The 16,352-nt window shown below is 34.0% G+C and overlaps 1 protein-coding gene across 10 annotated transcripts; it reads left to right on the forward strand.

The window, feature by feature from the left end:
• Positions 1-5,607: 5,607 nt before the first annotated feature.
• Positions 5,608-15,490, forward strand: LOC132041633 (lysine-specific demethylase JMJ18-like). Of its 10 annotated transcripts, none has more exons than XM_059432345.1 (13): positions 5,608-5,766; positions 6,451-6,529; positions 8,223-8,444; positions 9,575-9,646; positions 9,994-10,071; positions 10,146-10,640; positions 10,722-10,928; positions 11,233-11,394; positions 11,506-11,874; positions 12,458-13,265; positions 13,375-13,478; positions 14,282-14,449; positions 14,863-15,490. In XM_059432345.1, exons 3-13 carry the CDS (start codon positions 8,439-8,441, stop codon positions 15,232-15,234), a joined length of 2,841 nt encoding a protein of 946 aa, XP_059288328.1. In that variant the 5' UTR covers positions 5,608-5,766; positions 6,451-6,529; positions 8,223-8,438; the 3' UTR covers positions 15,235-15,490. The 10 variants fall into 10 exon arrangements, with proteins under 10 accessions (XP_059288328.1, XP_059288367.1, XP_059288350.1 ...); XM_059432384.1 differs by having other exon boundaries at positions 8,254-8,444; XM_059432367.1 differs by lacking the exon at positions 5,608-5,766 and adding an exon at positions 5,824-5,842.
• The last annotated feature ends 862 nt before the right edge of the window (positions 15,491-16,352 follow it).

Below are 16,352 nucleotides of genomic sequence, written 5' to 3' on the forward strand. Positions count from 1 at the left end.
TTTGAATTTACAAAGGAAATAATTTATCGTACGTTTGAAATATTGCATGTGCGATAATTCCTTTAAATTATATGATATTGAAGCTTTACATTATATGATATTGAAATAGTCTTTTAATTATGTTGATGTTATGTACTGAAACGCTTCTTAAGAAGCATTGCCCTTACTGTAAATGTTTGTACTGTCACCTGAGATGTTTCACACTTTATTTAAGATGTAAAGATAGTTACTAAAATGAATTTACCGTAACTTGAAATATATTTATCATGACAAGCATTTTTGCTTCAAGTTTATTATATTGAATGATATTATATTAATTCAAATGGCCTGAATGATTTAAAAAATGTTTTGATATGAATATTTTGTATCTAAAAAAAGTAGTTTGAGAGGGAAGTTTAACGGGTCCTGTAACTAACAAGGGATTCGTTAGACATGTAACTTACTGAGCATGTAAAATCCATTTCCGTATTTTTTCCCAAATCTTTAGCCTTATATATTAAAGTGTATATCTTATTTGTTTGCAAATTATCAAGCAAATGTTGTTGTATGGTGCTTTTCATTAAATAAAATGAAAAACCCAAGAAATTCGAGAAAAATAGATATTGAAAACCCGATTTTTATTGGTTTGGTTTGGTTTGGTTTATAGATTTAAAAACCCGATACAAATGGTTTAATTTGTTATTTAAAAAATCCGAACCAATCCGGCTCATGCACACCCCTACTTCCAATTCTAAACTAATACTATTGTACTATTCTCTTACATGCATTAGCATTTGTACCCTTATGAATATTTTACCCTTCACTTTAGCGGCTCTTGCTTCGTTTGGGGTCCATATTGGAAGTTCATATGTTTTGACTTCTCTAACCTTTTTCCGGCCATAGTTTGTATCCGCATTATAACCCCTATTAATTTTTATTAATATCGCGTAAGACCCATTAAATGGGAATATGCTTTTTATTAGAATTTTTTCCAGTTCGGAGCTCGAATCTGAAAACCTGACTAAAGGTGAAGAGATCATATTCTTCCACTACAACCTATCGTTATGCCTTTCCACTACAATCTATCGTGATGCCTTCTCAAAACTTAATTGTTTAGAAGTTATTATTTGCATAAAATATTTTACAACAATTTAAAAGTAAAAAAAATTACTCCAACTTTTAAGATTAACATATAGCTTAAAACTATATAGAATTTATATCTGTTCTGTCCAAAATTAAATGTTTTGATTTTCTTATGAAAAAAAAAAAAAGACTATGTGAGATTTGACTATGAAAATAATTCATAATAGTCATTTTGACAACTTTATCAAGCTTGACCATCAAAAGATAATGAAATCTATTAACAGGAAATTGTCAGGTCAAATGAGAGAAAACGACATAAATGGTCCTTTAACTATGAGAGTAGGTTCAAAATAGTCCCTTAACTATGCACTTAATAGTTTTGATCCTTTAAGTTTGGCACAAGTTAACAAAAATGGTCCTTTAACTATGAGGGTTGGTTAAAAATAGTCCCTTAAGTATGTGCTTAATAGTTATGGCCCTTTAAGTTTTCAAAACTTAACACTTTTAGTCTCTGATAAAATATTCATCGAACTCTGTGTATTGAATTTGATGAGAACTATGAAAAAAAAAAAAAAGGAAAAAAAATTAGCGAGAACTCACATTTAGAGGTGCACATCACTAAAGAAAAAATCAAATATCTCGGGACAAAACCGACGGCTGTTAGTCCATTATAGGGAAAAACAAAGGAAAAAATCAACAGACTTGATAATGTCAGAAAATAGTGTCTCGGAACACAAAGACCGACAGACTCTGTTGATTAAAACCGAGAGAGTCCATCAGCTAAGTAAAATACAACAGACTTAAGAAATAAATTAGAAATAGCAGATACTACAAAAGTTGTCACTACTAAAAACAAGCGAAAAAAACGATGGATAAAATCAAGGGACACTATTTTTTAATTTTCTTTTTTAAAATTTTTATGAAAACCAACGGACGTCCGACTGCTATATTTCGAGGAAAGAAAATTTTTTTTTTTTTTTTTTTTTAAAAAAGAATCACTACAATGGAAGTATTTATTTTTATATTAGTTTTAAAAAAATGAGTGAGGTATTTTATTTTAGCCGAAGACTCCTTAGTTTTAATCGAAGCGTAGTCTTCTTGTGTTTCGAGATACTATTTTCTGACATTATCAAGTCCGTCGATTTTTCCCTATAACTGACTGACGTCCGTCGGTTTTTTCCCGAGGTATTTGGTCATTTCTTTAATAATGTGTACTTCTAAATATGATTTCTCGCTATTTTTTTTTATGGTTCTTGTCAAATCTAACAAACAGAGTTCGATGAGTATTTTATCGGAGACTAAAAGTGTTAACGTTTAGCGAACTTAAAGATTCAAAACTGTTAAGTTCATACTTAAGGGACTATTTTTAACCAACCCTCATAATTAAAGGACCAATTTTGTTAACTTGTGGCAAACTTAAAGGACCAAAACCCTTAAGTGCATAGTTAAGGGACTATTTTGAACCTACTCTCATAGTTAAGGGACCATTTATGTCCTTTTCTCAGTCAAATGACATTAGTCTTTGCAACAAAAATATCATTTATCTAATACTTGTATTATTATCAAAATAAATCGTTTATACAAAGCATTACCAACAAATGTGTTCAACTATTTGGCCAAGTTGCCGAAATCAACTTATTTTGAGAATTACTTTTTTAATAAAAGTGTTTTGTGAAAAAAAAAATTGAGAGAGCATCAATTTGTATTTGATTAATATTATAATAAAATTGCCAACTTATGTGACGATTATGTGCCGTCAGAATGAGTCATATATGAACGTGCATAGATCATTAAATGTCAAGAGAGGTTTGGGCTATTGCTTTAATTGTTGTCTATGACGTTGAGCCTTCGACATCTTAAAAATGGATTTATCGAAAGATTCAAAACATCTCGAGAGACTTGTACGAGTTCAAATGACTCTCCTTAAGTATAAAATATCATTATTCAAGCATTCAACGACTAGAAATGAAAATACAATCAAGCCACTAATGAAATGGTGCATCTAATTTGGATTGAATTCAGCCTAATTTCTTTTCCTCTGAAAAAACAACGTTGTGTTAAATTTTGTTGATTCAAATTTTAAATGATTAGTAGTATTATTAATATTTATTATTATTATTATTATTATTATTATTGTTGTAATTAAAAACTGGCAAGTTTGCTGTGACGCCGTCATATCAGAAGCATGGTACAATAACACTTTATAAATTTCGACGTCATATCAGCAATATGGTACTTTAAATTGACCAACTGCATAAATTTTAGTTCTAGAAAGAAAAAAAAAATAAGCAAACAAAGAGAGGAAAAAGTACAAGCTCTTGCACTTAAAATGGGACTTAAACGTGCCACGTTATCAGAACCAAATTCCAAAATGGACCCACTTGGAATAGTACTTTAATACGCCCCACAGGTACCGACTCATTGGTTTAATTCTTGTCACAAACTGTGTGCGTACGTGGGTTCACTTCCATTACTAACACTTATATAACTTTATTTTTTTATTAAAAAAGAGTGTATTTATCATGTGTGCGTATTTTTTTTTATTAAAAAAGAGTGTTCACTTATCATGTGTGCGTACGTGGGTTCACTTCCATTACTAACACTTATATAACTTTATTTTTTTATTCAAAAAGAGTGTGTAGTTATCAAATTAAGAAAAAAATAATTTTATTTTTTAAATTTATTAAGAAAAAATTAATTTTATTTTTAAAATTTATTCTTATTAAGTAATAAGTGATCAAATTTTAATATCTATTTAATTAAGAGTAATTTAGTTAAATTACCTATTTTTATGTAAGAGTTAATAAGTATTTTTTAAGGGGTACAGAATAATTTAAGTGAACACTCTTTTTCATTCGGAGGAAATATTCTCTTTCATGCATCAGCATTTGTACACTTATGACTATTTTACCCTTCACTTTAGTGGTTCTCGCTTCGTTTGGATCCATATTGAAAGTTCATATGTTTCAACTTCTCTAACTTTTCTTTCCCCATATTCAGTAATTGCATTAAAATCCCAATTAATTTTTATTAATACAGTGTAAGCCCCATTAAATGAGGATGTGTTTCTTATCATTTTAAAAAAAAAAAATATTTAGAGGTTCAATCTGAAATCTCTAATTATAGATGGAGGGATCATATCTATCTTTATAATCTATAGTGATGCCTTTTCAAAACCTAAATGTTTAGAAGTTAATATTTGGCTAAGTATTTTACAACAGTTTTGGAGTAAAAAAAGATACTCCAACTTTTAAGATTAACATATAGCTTAAAACTATACAGAGTTTATACCTTCGCTGTCCAAAATTAATGTTTTGATTTTCTTATGAATTTTTTTAAAAAGTACTCACCACTATATGAGATTTGACTATCAAACTAATTCACAATAGTCACTTTGACAACTTTATCAAGCTTGACTATCAAAACATAATGAAATCTATTAAAAGGGAATTGTCACGGTCAAATGAAGAGTACCAGCAAATGTGGTCAACCATTCGCTAAGTTGTTGAAATCAACTTATTTTGAGAATTACTTATTTATTAAAAGTGTTTTGTGAACAAAATATTTTGAGAGTATAACAGTTTGAGTTCAATATTTTTTTTTCAAAAAAAAAAAAAACTGCTAGTATCAAATTACTGAAAAGGATTTGACTATTAATTTTATTTTTGTACATATAAATTTATTATGATATAAATAATCTTATCCTAAAAATATCAAAAGTAATTGCTCCTGGAAAAAGTCAAAATTTTCAGCTTATCCATAAAAGCTGAAAAAACAGCAATTGTTACCATTTAAAAACACCTTATTTTTCATAAAAACAAACATCTTTATTCTTTAAATTAAGTGTTTCTTTTTTTACATTAAGATTGTGGAGTACTACTTTTTAAAAAGTTTGAGGAAACAGTCTATTGGAATATCTAAATTAGGAAATTACTCTTGAAAAGTAAAATTAAAGTGGAGTAATTCTCTCAAATTTAGCCATTTACCTCTCAACACACAATATCTCTCTCTCTCTTTCTGACTGACAAACAAAAACACGTTTTCAATAGTCTCTCTCAAGATCCAACTTCCTCGTTTTTGCAGTCCTTATCCTATTTTAGTATATTTTCTCATTTTTTTAATAAATTATCTTTTTTAAAAAGCCTTTTCTTATTTTTTTTTCTTTCTAAAATCCCTCAACTCTTAATCTTGTTTTATCAACTAAAATAAAATAACCTCGTATACTTTTTGAACTGATAATATAGTTACTCTCTGTGTCCTAATTTATGTGGCACACTTTTTTTTTAGTGTATTCCAAAAAAGAATGTTGCATTTGTATATTTAGAAACAATTTAACTTTATGAAATGATTTACATTTACACATTTATCTAAGATTTATTTTGAACTACAAAATTCAACATTCTTCCTTTCTTTTTTAAACTCCGTGTCAAGTCAAATAGTGTCACATAAATTGGGACAGAGGGAATAATATATATATATATATATATATATATATATATATATATATATAGTAACCCATCATTGTTTTTCATGTAAGTAACAATAAAGTTTATTTTCCTAATAAGAAAAAGTATTTTTAATTCTTAATCCATTCCAAATTGAAGCATAATTGATATTTATTATAATAATCTTTGTTTTTAGTTGATTAAAACCAATACTCAATATTAACTCCAGTCAAGGAATTAAGGAGCTGTTATATTAGAGGTAATTCTTTTTTATTTTGTTATTCTTTTCTTACGGCTGGGGCTTTCTTGTTGTGTAATGTACATCACGTAGTATGGTTAGTGGAAAAACCTGAAGCCCATGAAGAAATAATATATATTTATATATAAATAGTATAAAAAAAATTAAAAAAAGAAATCTTTGCTTTCTTTTTGGGGATTTCTTGTTTTTATTCACAATTCGTTATTCTTGTCAATGAAACTACAAATATTTTTTAATATAATTTAATTTGACAGTTCTTTCATATTCTTATTCTTTTTTGGGTAAGTTTTTAACTCTTTCTTAAATTTACCAAGTCTTCCAAGATTTGATTTTTACCCATTGATTTTATCTCCTTATTAAAATAAAGTAAAAAGATTGATCATTTTTCTATTTTTAGAATATAATTTGGTGAAATTTGAGGTCAGAATAGTTTGTTCTGATTCTGTCAGTATTGTAATGGTACAAGAATTTGCTTACGTGAATCATTGAATAAAGAGAAGGTTAAATTTGGTATACAATTGCTTCTTTGTTTTTATTTATTTATTTTTCTTTTTGGGGTTTTCTGTTACATATATTTCTCTGGTTTTAGTTTTCAGTTTTTTGCTGTTGAGGTTTTCATGCATATAATATATTCAAGAATTCTGTTATTATAATGGATTTTGACTGATATGGTTATCTCTGCAGGTGTGGTAAATTTAGGGTTGAATGGTATTAAGTCAGTGATCACAGTTTCAGTTAGCTCAATTTCTCCATGATCTTGGAGGTAAAAAAGCTGGAATCTTTTGTATTGAATTTGCCATTGTCTAATTGTGTCCAGTTTATATTGCATTGCAATATTTACAATATACCTTTTCCTGATTTCCACAGAAAAGTTTGTTTTAAATTTTTTTGTTTTTTTTGGTGTTGCCGGGGGGTTGGTATTTTTGCTTTCCATTAGCTATTTTTTGCTTCATTTACGAAAACTGACTTTGATGCATGTCGTGTCCTCTGAAGAATTTAATTGAGTGTATGGATTCTGGCCTCAACAATCCCGATTAGGTGAGAGTTAAACGTTTTAATGCAATGTTGTTGCTTCGCTATCCTAATTGCAATTTAATTGGGCGTATGGAGTCTAGCCTCTACAATCCCGATTAGGTGAGAGTTGATCGTTTTAATGCCACGGTTTTGGTTCTCTATCCTAAGTGCCTTCCTTAGGAACCCGAGGGCGGTGAGAGATCGGGATTAGCTTAGTAAGAATTAATTCATTAATCTGATTCGGCAGGAGCTGTAATCACTAATTATTGTAGCTAAACTGCATAAGGTTAGCACTAAAGATTCGGAGGATTTGGAATTCACTTCTAAACGCATTAATGGTGTTGATAAGGCTTAGAATTTCCGTTCTGTAAGTCCGTGTTTCCATTGGATCGCTGGACAGCAGAGCTCGAAAATTGCAGATCCTTTGTTGGATATAACTGTATTTGATGAAAATAGACTGTTTTTTTAGTGTATCGAAATCGTCTTCCTTTTCTGAGACTAAATTAGGCTATAAACATGCTCGGAACGTATTCGGAAAATCTAACCTCGTTCGTGCCAGCTTTTGGAACGAGGTATATTGTTAATCCAAGTACAAATGTAGCTTTAGTCTCTTTAATTTTGGAATTATCTCCAGTTATCTTTTTTTAACAATTCCTGCCTCAAAATGTTGATAGGTAAATGAAAGCCTTTATTGGCTATTAAATTAGTGCAAACCCTGATTTAATCGGTGCCTAGGCATATTTAGGAAGGTCACCATTAAAATTTGAAAAACTTGGTCAACACATTGATATAAAGGGAACATACAGGGAAGGCCTGCGTGGCACATGCCAATGCAAGCTACCTGCACGGCCGTTGTTCCTTTGAATGGCCCGGGGGGTGGGGGTTGCAAAGATTGACTTTGATGCATGTTGTGTCCTCTGAAGAATTTAATTGAGTGTAGGGATTCTAGCCTCAACAATCCCGATTAGGTGAGAGTTAATGCAACGGTTTTGCTTCTCTGTCCTAAGTGCAATTTAATTGAGTGTATGGATTCTAGCCTCAATAATCCTGACTAGGTGAGAGTTAAATGTTTTAATGCAACAGAACTCTGATTTAATCGGTGCCTAGGCATATTGAGGAAGATCACCATTAAATTTAGAAAAACTTGGTCAACACATTGATATAAAGGGAACGCACAGGGAAGGCCCGTGTGGCACACGGCCAATGCACGCTACCTGCACGGCCAGGCTTATTCCCGGAAAACCATTTTGCATTTTGAGAAATTTTCAGGATCTTGAATTACCTAGGGAAATTAGTGGTGCATGCATTGAATAGAGTTGTTTTCTGTTCCACTACCTGTCTATTTAAGTCAGCGGTAATCTTTGGAAGATACTCAGCAAATGGTCATTTATACAAATTTGCCTTTCATTCTTTCTAACTTCGTTGTTTCAATTCGTTGGCAGTTGAACATTTTTATCTGTATCATCAATACAGATTTCTGTAGTCCAGAAACGGCGGATTTATCTTCACCGCGAGGCCTATATATTGAAGAGAGAGCCCACCAGTTCAATAAGCATCGATCATTTTTAAGATCTCTGACAAGGTGAAGGTTATATACTATCCTTCAGGCATAAAATTAGGGGTACTTGTGCTCCAGGGCGCAATCTGAAAAAAGAAGCATGAAGGTTTGAAGCTCGGCTTTTCATTTATAACTTGTTTGTGCATTTTGATTATTTTGAAGTGTTATTTTCTTTCCCATATCGATCTTGTTCTTAGATATGTTATGTGGCCTTTACCTTATATGCTCAGTTTAGATCTGCACTTTTGTGATTGAGTGATTTGTAAAGAAACAGAAAAGGAAAAAAAAGAAAAAGAAAAAGAAAAAAGAAATGGACATCTCGATGGGCCTCTACACGCTTCGTCAGGATCCCATCTTGAACTAATGGGGATGTTGAAGAGTCCCACATTGGATAAAAAAGGGATGGATGACTCGGTCGGTCTGATCCCAATTTTTTTTTTTTGATAAAACCGACCGAGTTCGCCCCCCCCCCTTTTTTTTTTTTTTTTTTGATAAACCGACCGAGCTCAGTCGATTTGACCGGAGTTTCGACCAAAAATCCATCGAGCTTGGTTGGTTTTTGAAATATTTTATTTTTATTTTTAAACAAAACCGACTGAGCCTGGTCGGTTTTATTAAACTTTTCGCAAAATATTTAAACGACCGAGCTCGGTTGATTTTTTATTTTCTCGATTTTTGGCGCAAAAAAAAAACACGATCGAGCTTGGTTAGCTTTATTTAAAAAAAAAAATGGGATCAAACGGACCGAGTCGGTCGGTTTTTCGGTTGATTTTTTTGGTTGGTTTTTGCCGTGTTTTTAGTAGTGTCTTTTGGTAGTCACCGTTAGTTTTTAAGTCCATTTTGTTAGTTGGACCAGAAGTCCTTTAATTTAGCAAACTTAAGGGACTAAAGATGGTCAGGGTTGTGACAAAAATAAACCTACTCCCATAGATAAGGGACAAGTTTGGCTAAAAACTCAATATTTTAGGCTGGGTGTCTGACTGATAAAATGTACACTGGTATATCCATTATTGTTCTTTTGCACTCGTCCTACGTAGCTTTATGCCGTATTCCGTTACTGGCAATATCTTACAGGCTTCAAGACATAGCTAAAGAAATCTTGAACAATTTGTTTATAAATGCTGTTTGACTAAAAGAAAATTTCTTAAATAGAAATCAGACACGATCTGAAGTAAAGCTCATTTCAAGACTGAATTCATTCATCTGATTCAAATTTTCTGCTACCTTCCCTTGCAGGAACATCCTTCTAGACAGGCTACAAAAGGTGAAAATAACATTGAGAGTTCAGGAAGCCCTCGTAGCCAGAAGGTAAAAAGGACACATCTACAAGTCCTTTTAATTTTGGTATTCATCATTGCGTGGCTTGCAGAAATATGATTAGTCATATACTCTGTCTAAAAATGTGCCCATTCTCCACATTTGATGTCGTAGGAAGCATATTCATGCATGTGTTCTCGTTTCTTGGCATCTGGTGGATGTTGATCATGCACTTGGATAATTATCTTTTTAGTTTAATTTCTAACTTCTATTTTATTAAGCATGATCCCTTTGCTGTCTAATGCATAGGGTTTGAATAATCTATTTGACCTTATCATGGCACTCGTATCTCCCTCTTTCTCTCTTTACATAAGTAATTCTTTCTTGTTGTGGAACAGGTATCAGCAAGATGGAATCCTGATGAAGCATGTAGGCCCAACTTACAGGAAGCTCCTGTGTACTATCCAAATGATGAGGTAATCATCGTCAATATATTCCTTTTTGTGCGCTTAAAGCCGGTGGTTAAGCTCATCGTGTGGTTAAATGATAGGAGTTCAAAGATCCACTTGGTTATATTGCAAGCATTCGGCACAATGCACAGCGATATGGCATATGCAGGATTGTACCACCTGCATCTTGGAGTCCACCCTGCCCACTTAGAGAGAAGAATGTGTGGGAATATGCTAAGTTCTCGACTCGAATCCAGCAAGTTGATTTACTTCAGAATAGGGAGCCCATGAAAAAGAAAAAAACCAGGAAGAGGAAAAGAAAGACGGGATCAACAAGGAGACAACCCAGCAGATCTCTAGGTTCTGAATCAAATACTCATTCAGACAGCAGCGATGACAAGTTTGGGTTTCAGTCAGGGTCTGACTTCACATTTGAGGAATTTCAGACATTTGCCAGGGAGTTTAAAGAGTTATATTTTGGGATGAAGAAGGATACTGAAGAGGAATCTAAACAGGACGAAGTTTGGAAACCCTCCATTGAAGAAATTGAAGGTGAGTATTGGCGCATCATTGAGAAGCCAACGGATGAAGTTGAGGTAAGGGAATAGAGTTTGATATTTACTTTGTCTTTTGAGATATATATTAGTTGGATAAGATTAAATTTTTGGCCTGAATAGGTGTATTATGGAGCTGATCTGGAAACTGGAGTATTTGGCAGTGGATTCCCGAAAGCTAGTCCTTTAGATCAGTATGCGACTTCTGGTTGGAACTTAAACAACTTACCACGCCTCCCATGTTCTGTATTGTGCTTTGAGGAGTGCAATATCTCTGGAGTTCTGGTCCCGTGGCTGTATATTGGAATGTGCTTCTCATCATTTTGTTGGGTATGTCATGAAAACTTTTTCGTTTAAGCATTCAACTTAATCTTGTTATATAGCTGAGCAATTGAACTCATCAAAGATAGCAAAGTCTGTGCATTTATGAATTTGAATAGTATTGATCCTTTTTCTCCAAGTATTTACTGTTATTGACTGCAGTTCTATTAGGGAACATCTTGTTTCATAGGTCCGTCTTTCTTTTTTGCCCCTTCCTTTCTCTTTCTTTTCTCTGTTTCCTTTATTATTATTAGATCAATTTATTTGCTTTGTATTCGCTAAATACTTGTTCTTTTTATCTGATTCTTAAAAGCATGTTGAGGACCACCATCTTTATTCTCTGAATTACATGCATTGGGGTGAGCCGAAGATCTGGTATGGAGTACCAGGAAGTCATGCTTCAGCCCTCGAGGCTGCAATGAGAAAGCATTTGCCAGATCTCTTTGAGGAACAACCTGATTTGCTTCACCAACTAGTAAGTATCCATATTAAATCTTCATCAAGCACTAGTTGTCCTAATTGTATTTGAAAAAAAAAAATCAATTAGGGCTCATGCTCGTATCAAACTTATTATTCTTTGTTTCAGGTGACGCAATTGTCTCCTTCAGTTTTGAAGTCAGAGGGTGTACCGGTGTACCGCGCAGTTCAGAACCCTGGGGAGTTTGTGCTCACATTCCCAAGAGCCTATCATTCTGGATTTAACTGTGGGTTCAACTGCGCAGAGGCTGTTAATCTAGCCCCTGTAGATTGGTTAGAGCATGGACTAACTGCAGTGGAGCTCTACAGTGAGCAACGCCGTAAAACTTCGCTTTCCCATGATAAGTTGCTTATAGGTGCAGCTATTGAAGCTATCCAGGCACTGTGGGAGCTCTCTGCTGTTAAGTATATTAACAGTAGAAACTTGAGATGGAAAAGTTTCTGCGGGAAGGATGGGATGCTCACTAAAGCCATTAAGGTAAATTTATATGGGTGTGGATTTGAATTCATCAGTCTTTGTGCTTTGACCTCATATTAGGTATCTTCACATATAAGGCATAATCTCACTTAGGTCTCGTAAGGTTCCGCGGGTCTAAGTATGTGGTATAAACTCCCTAGATGTACTTTTAGTTTTCATTTGACTTCACATTGTCTGCCGAACAAAATTTTTGAAACTTTCCATTGTCCGGTACATGTGAAATTGTATTTGAGTTGAAATATAGAATTCACCTGCACTTTTATGATTTACCAACAAAAACATAGGCTAAGAAAGTAGAGGTAGAACAGTGGTAACTGTTTTTTTAGTTTTTTTTTTTTTTTTTTTTTTTTTAACAAGTAGAATACGACTAACTTCAATCACTTCATTGGAGATTTTTGGTAATTTTGGACACACCCCTTCAAGTAACCACACATGTCAGCATTTCTGTTACACATTGATTTCTGATCATAGAATTAAGTTCTTAAAGGAAGTATGAAAATGCAATATCACAACGATTCATATACTTAGAAGTGTAAAAAAAGCACATCTTTTGTTAGTAATCTGTCTTTTTTCCTACTTACAGAGAAGAATTGAGGTGGAGGAGGAAAGACTGGAGCGTCTTTTACCTCTTGTAAGACTTCAAACTATGGATAAAGATTTCGGCCTGAAAGATGAGCAGGAATGCTTTTCCTGCTATTATGACTTACACCTCTCTGCAGTTTGTTGCAAGTGTTCCCCAGAACAGTTTTCATGCCTTAAACATGCAAATCTTATGTGTTCCTGTGAACCAGAGAACAAAACTGTTGTTGTCCGTTATAACTTGGATCAATTGAACACATTGGTACGAGCATTGGAGGGGAGATTGGATGCAATTAAGCTATGGTCTTCCAAGGATTCTGGTTTTCGTTCTTTAAATTGGAGGCAGCATAACTTGGTGAAGCTGGATTCAGAAAGAGATGGATCAGAAATGGATCCCTCAATAAAAAATGAAGGCTTATCAGGTTCGTTGAGAGAGGAAAATCATAATGCAAAGAAGCAGTGCAGCTCGTTGCATAGTGAGCATGGAGAAAAAGATGGGACCTCCACATCCCTTGCTATACTAGAGACAAATCATGGTATAAAGTTACCAACAGAAAAAAATCTCCATTCATGCTCTGATGATGCGACCACCTCTTATGCTTCGAATCACAGTAGTGGCAGTAAGTTATTCGGTGTTGATCTTTCCATGTGTTCTCTTAGTGTTCGACAAAATGGAACACTTAACTCTGAAAAGGATTCCCGGAGCAGCAGAATTTCTGAACAAAAGCTTGGCTACCATGTCGACCCTCTAAATTTGGGGTCAATTGCCTCGGGAAAGCTTTGGTGCAATAAGCAGGCCATATTCCCCAGAGGTTTGTTAAATATTATTTTCTTACTAACAAAAAGTTGGCATTTGGTGTAACATTCTCTTCAAATTTCAATTCCCTCATTATATATTTCAACATTGATGCTCTTTAACAGGATTTAGGAGCCATGTTAAGTTCTTTGATGTGCTCAATCCCGTCATATTTAGTAGCTGTATATGTGAGATTCTAGACGGTGGGCTCCTTGGACCTCTGTTCAAGGTAAGATCCTATTCATAAACTCTGCCTAATGAAATATGTAAGTTGAGAAAATTTTGGATAATGAGGATTACTGCTTTTTTATTCTCTTTGAATAGTTGTACTTGGGAAGGAAATATGTGAGTTATTTCTCATTATTATTGCATAGTGGCGTTTGTATAGAAAAATTCTCATTATTTCCTTTGTAGCGGCACATTTACTTTGTTTTAGCAGCTAAGGATCTAGCACTTCGCCTCCTAAACTTATTCCACCAATCACCATCGCTAAGTTTTTCCGTTAACAATTTTTCAGTTTCATGAGCTCATAACAAAAGAACCTTTGGACCTTTTATTCACGAGCTTTGTGCAATTGTGCTGCTTTATATTAAATTTTTATTTAGGCTGTCTCCTTGCCTTCTGCATTTTAACTTTTTTTGTTATTGGCCTTCAAATGAAGATAAAGAAAAGTAAACTAGTCAATGTTGATAAGCATTTGAAGATGTCCAAGTTCGACGTAGTTTCCTTCTACCTAATTAGCAAATTTTCAAGCTGTTTAAAGACACAGTATGTTTGCCAATATGGATTTTGATTGCAACAAACCCCAACCCACCACCCCATCTGCCTGCAAAACAGAAAGTTGAACAAAGCCTAGGAATACACCCAGAATTTTTTTTTTTTTGAGCATTCCATGTTTTTAATTCTTTGAAACAGGAGTTAATAATTTGCTAATCCGCTGCCACTGATTCTTTCTTATGGAATGTCGTGAATTCTAGTTTCTATCAATTTGCTGGACTCTAATTAGTGTCTACTTGGTCTGTCTGATTTCAGGTTAGCTTGGAAAAGTGTCCAGACACGAGTTTTGTGTGTTCATCAGCGCAGGAATGCTGGGAAATGGTCTCGCAAAGAGTCTATAAAGATCTGGCACCATTGCAACCTGACATGGAAAGTATCAATGGGCTCGAGATGTTTGGGTTACTCTCCCTAGAGATAGCTCAGGTATGCCCATATTATTTGGCTATGTGCATGATATTGCTCATTCAAGTTTGCAATTAACTGGGGTTAGTTTGATCAGCGAATAATCTGACATGTGGTTTTAGAGTAAACAAGGAAAGAATTTATAGTTGAACTCACCTTATTGTTATCCACTTTAGTTTTAGATTCTTACGCACACTTCTTGTTTGAAAGCTAGGATCAGTTCTTTCATGTTGAGAGGAATCCCTTCTAAAACCTAGAGTCTAAAATGGTGGTACCATATATCAATTTGGGCCTTTGCTCATAAACAGTTTCTTACTAGTAGGATCAGATTTCTTATTTCCGACGCTTTCAATAAGTAATAAACTTTTGCCGTCTTTTATCAACTTGCTTACAAGTGAATTATTCCTAAATTGTGCTAACTTTGGTGTATACAGTCCATTGAAGCCCTTGATACAAACCGTCAATGCTTGGAGTACTGGAACAACAAGCTAAAACTCAAGGATGGGTGTGCAAGTGCCAATAGGCCTGCAGGTTCTTGGAAGACCGTTGACGTTTTGGAGCAGCTACAGTCTCTCATGACAAGATCTGCTGCTGTGGTGGAAAAAGGGCAGTGTTCAGGAATCATGTTGGCTGCGGAGGAGCAGCAGGCCAATTCTAAGCTACAATTAGTACTTAGAAGGCTCTTGAGTAAAGCAGATCCCGAAGAACTGAGAATATTGCACAAGATCTTGAGCAGTGGATCGACAAGCCCAGAGTGGAGAGTAGCATTTGCAACCTTGAGTCAAGAGATCCAGAGGAAACTGTAAATTTTGGGATCTCTCATTCTTTTAGTTTAGTTGGGGTTTACACAGCAGCCTAATTCTTTAGAATATTAGCATAAGGAGGGGAGAGATCTCCAGTTGAGTCGCCCAATGGATATGTTAGTTGCGCAATGGATAGTCTCAATTTCCTTAAATAAGTTCTTATTTTGTTAGAAATGTCTCCTTTCTTTTTCTGCTATAATTTCATATAAAGAAGGTCTAATGTTATTGCCATGATCTGATCATCTCTCTTTTTTAATGAGCCCTCAAGTTTTACATTTTTGACAAGTTTGGTTGGTCAGTAAGGATTTATATAGTCGACCACAACTTGTTTGAGATTGAGACACGGTTGTTGTCATTAGTTTAGTCGTCATTTGGTTTGAAGAAAGACATTCAATACAAGTGAATTGAATATTACTTCACTGGGGAAGGGAGGTTCCAGAACCTGGTGGGAAAAGATACTACATAATCAAGAAGTAGTTTTGGCACCTCTCTTCGATACCAACAAAGGGTAAGAGAAGAATGAGGATCTTACATTTAGATTTTGAATTGTTTTAGGTATAGGAATTCCATCACCATAACTCATTGACCAACTTGTCATTTGGATATTGTTACTATCCTAAAATTAAAACACTTAAAATTAGAACAACTCTACGATTTTTATTTTTTTTGGTAAATAAAAGATTTCATCACCAAAATTTGATGGACAGTACATAACAATGATCAAACTGAGTATTAGACATTTGCCCCAATACTTCAACCATACTACCATACTCGTCAACTGTACTAAACGATTACAAAATAGTGCACCATACATTCTACTTACTTTCCTTCTCTGCCAGGCAACTAAACAGGATAGAAGTTGAGTCTGGTTAGCCATTGAGCAACTGTTGGTTTCATGTTCCCCTGAAGTGTATTTCTTGAATAATCTTCTTTACCAAATTATCCACCGGCTGTTTCTTGTTTTGAAAGCATCTCAAGTTTCGTTCCTTCCAAATATGGTCCAAAGCAGCAGCAATAATCATCCTATAAACTTCATCTCTAGCAGTCTTTCCTTTGGTATGATGAGTAGCTAATGCAAGTTCTGCTTCCCAGTTCAAACTGTCCTTTGTATTCCTTGCCAA

This window comes from Lycium ferocissimum, chromosome 2, assembly GCF_029784015.1.
Source record: "Lycium ferocissimum isolate CSIRO_LF1 chromosome 2, AGI_CSIRO_Lferr_CH_V1, whole genome shotgun sequence".
NCBI classification, from domain to species: domain Eukaryota; kingdom Viridiplantae; phylum Streptophyta; class Magnoliopsida; order Solanales; family Solanaceae; genus Lycium; species Lycium ferocissimum.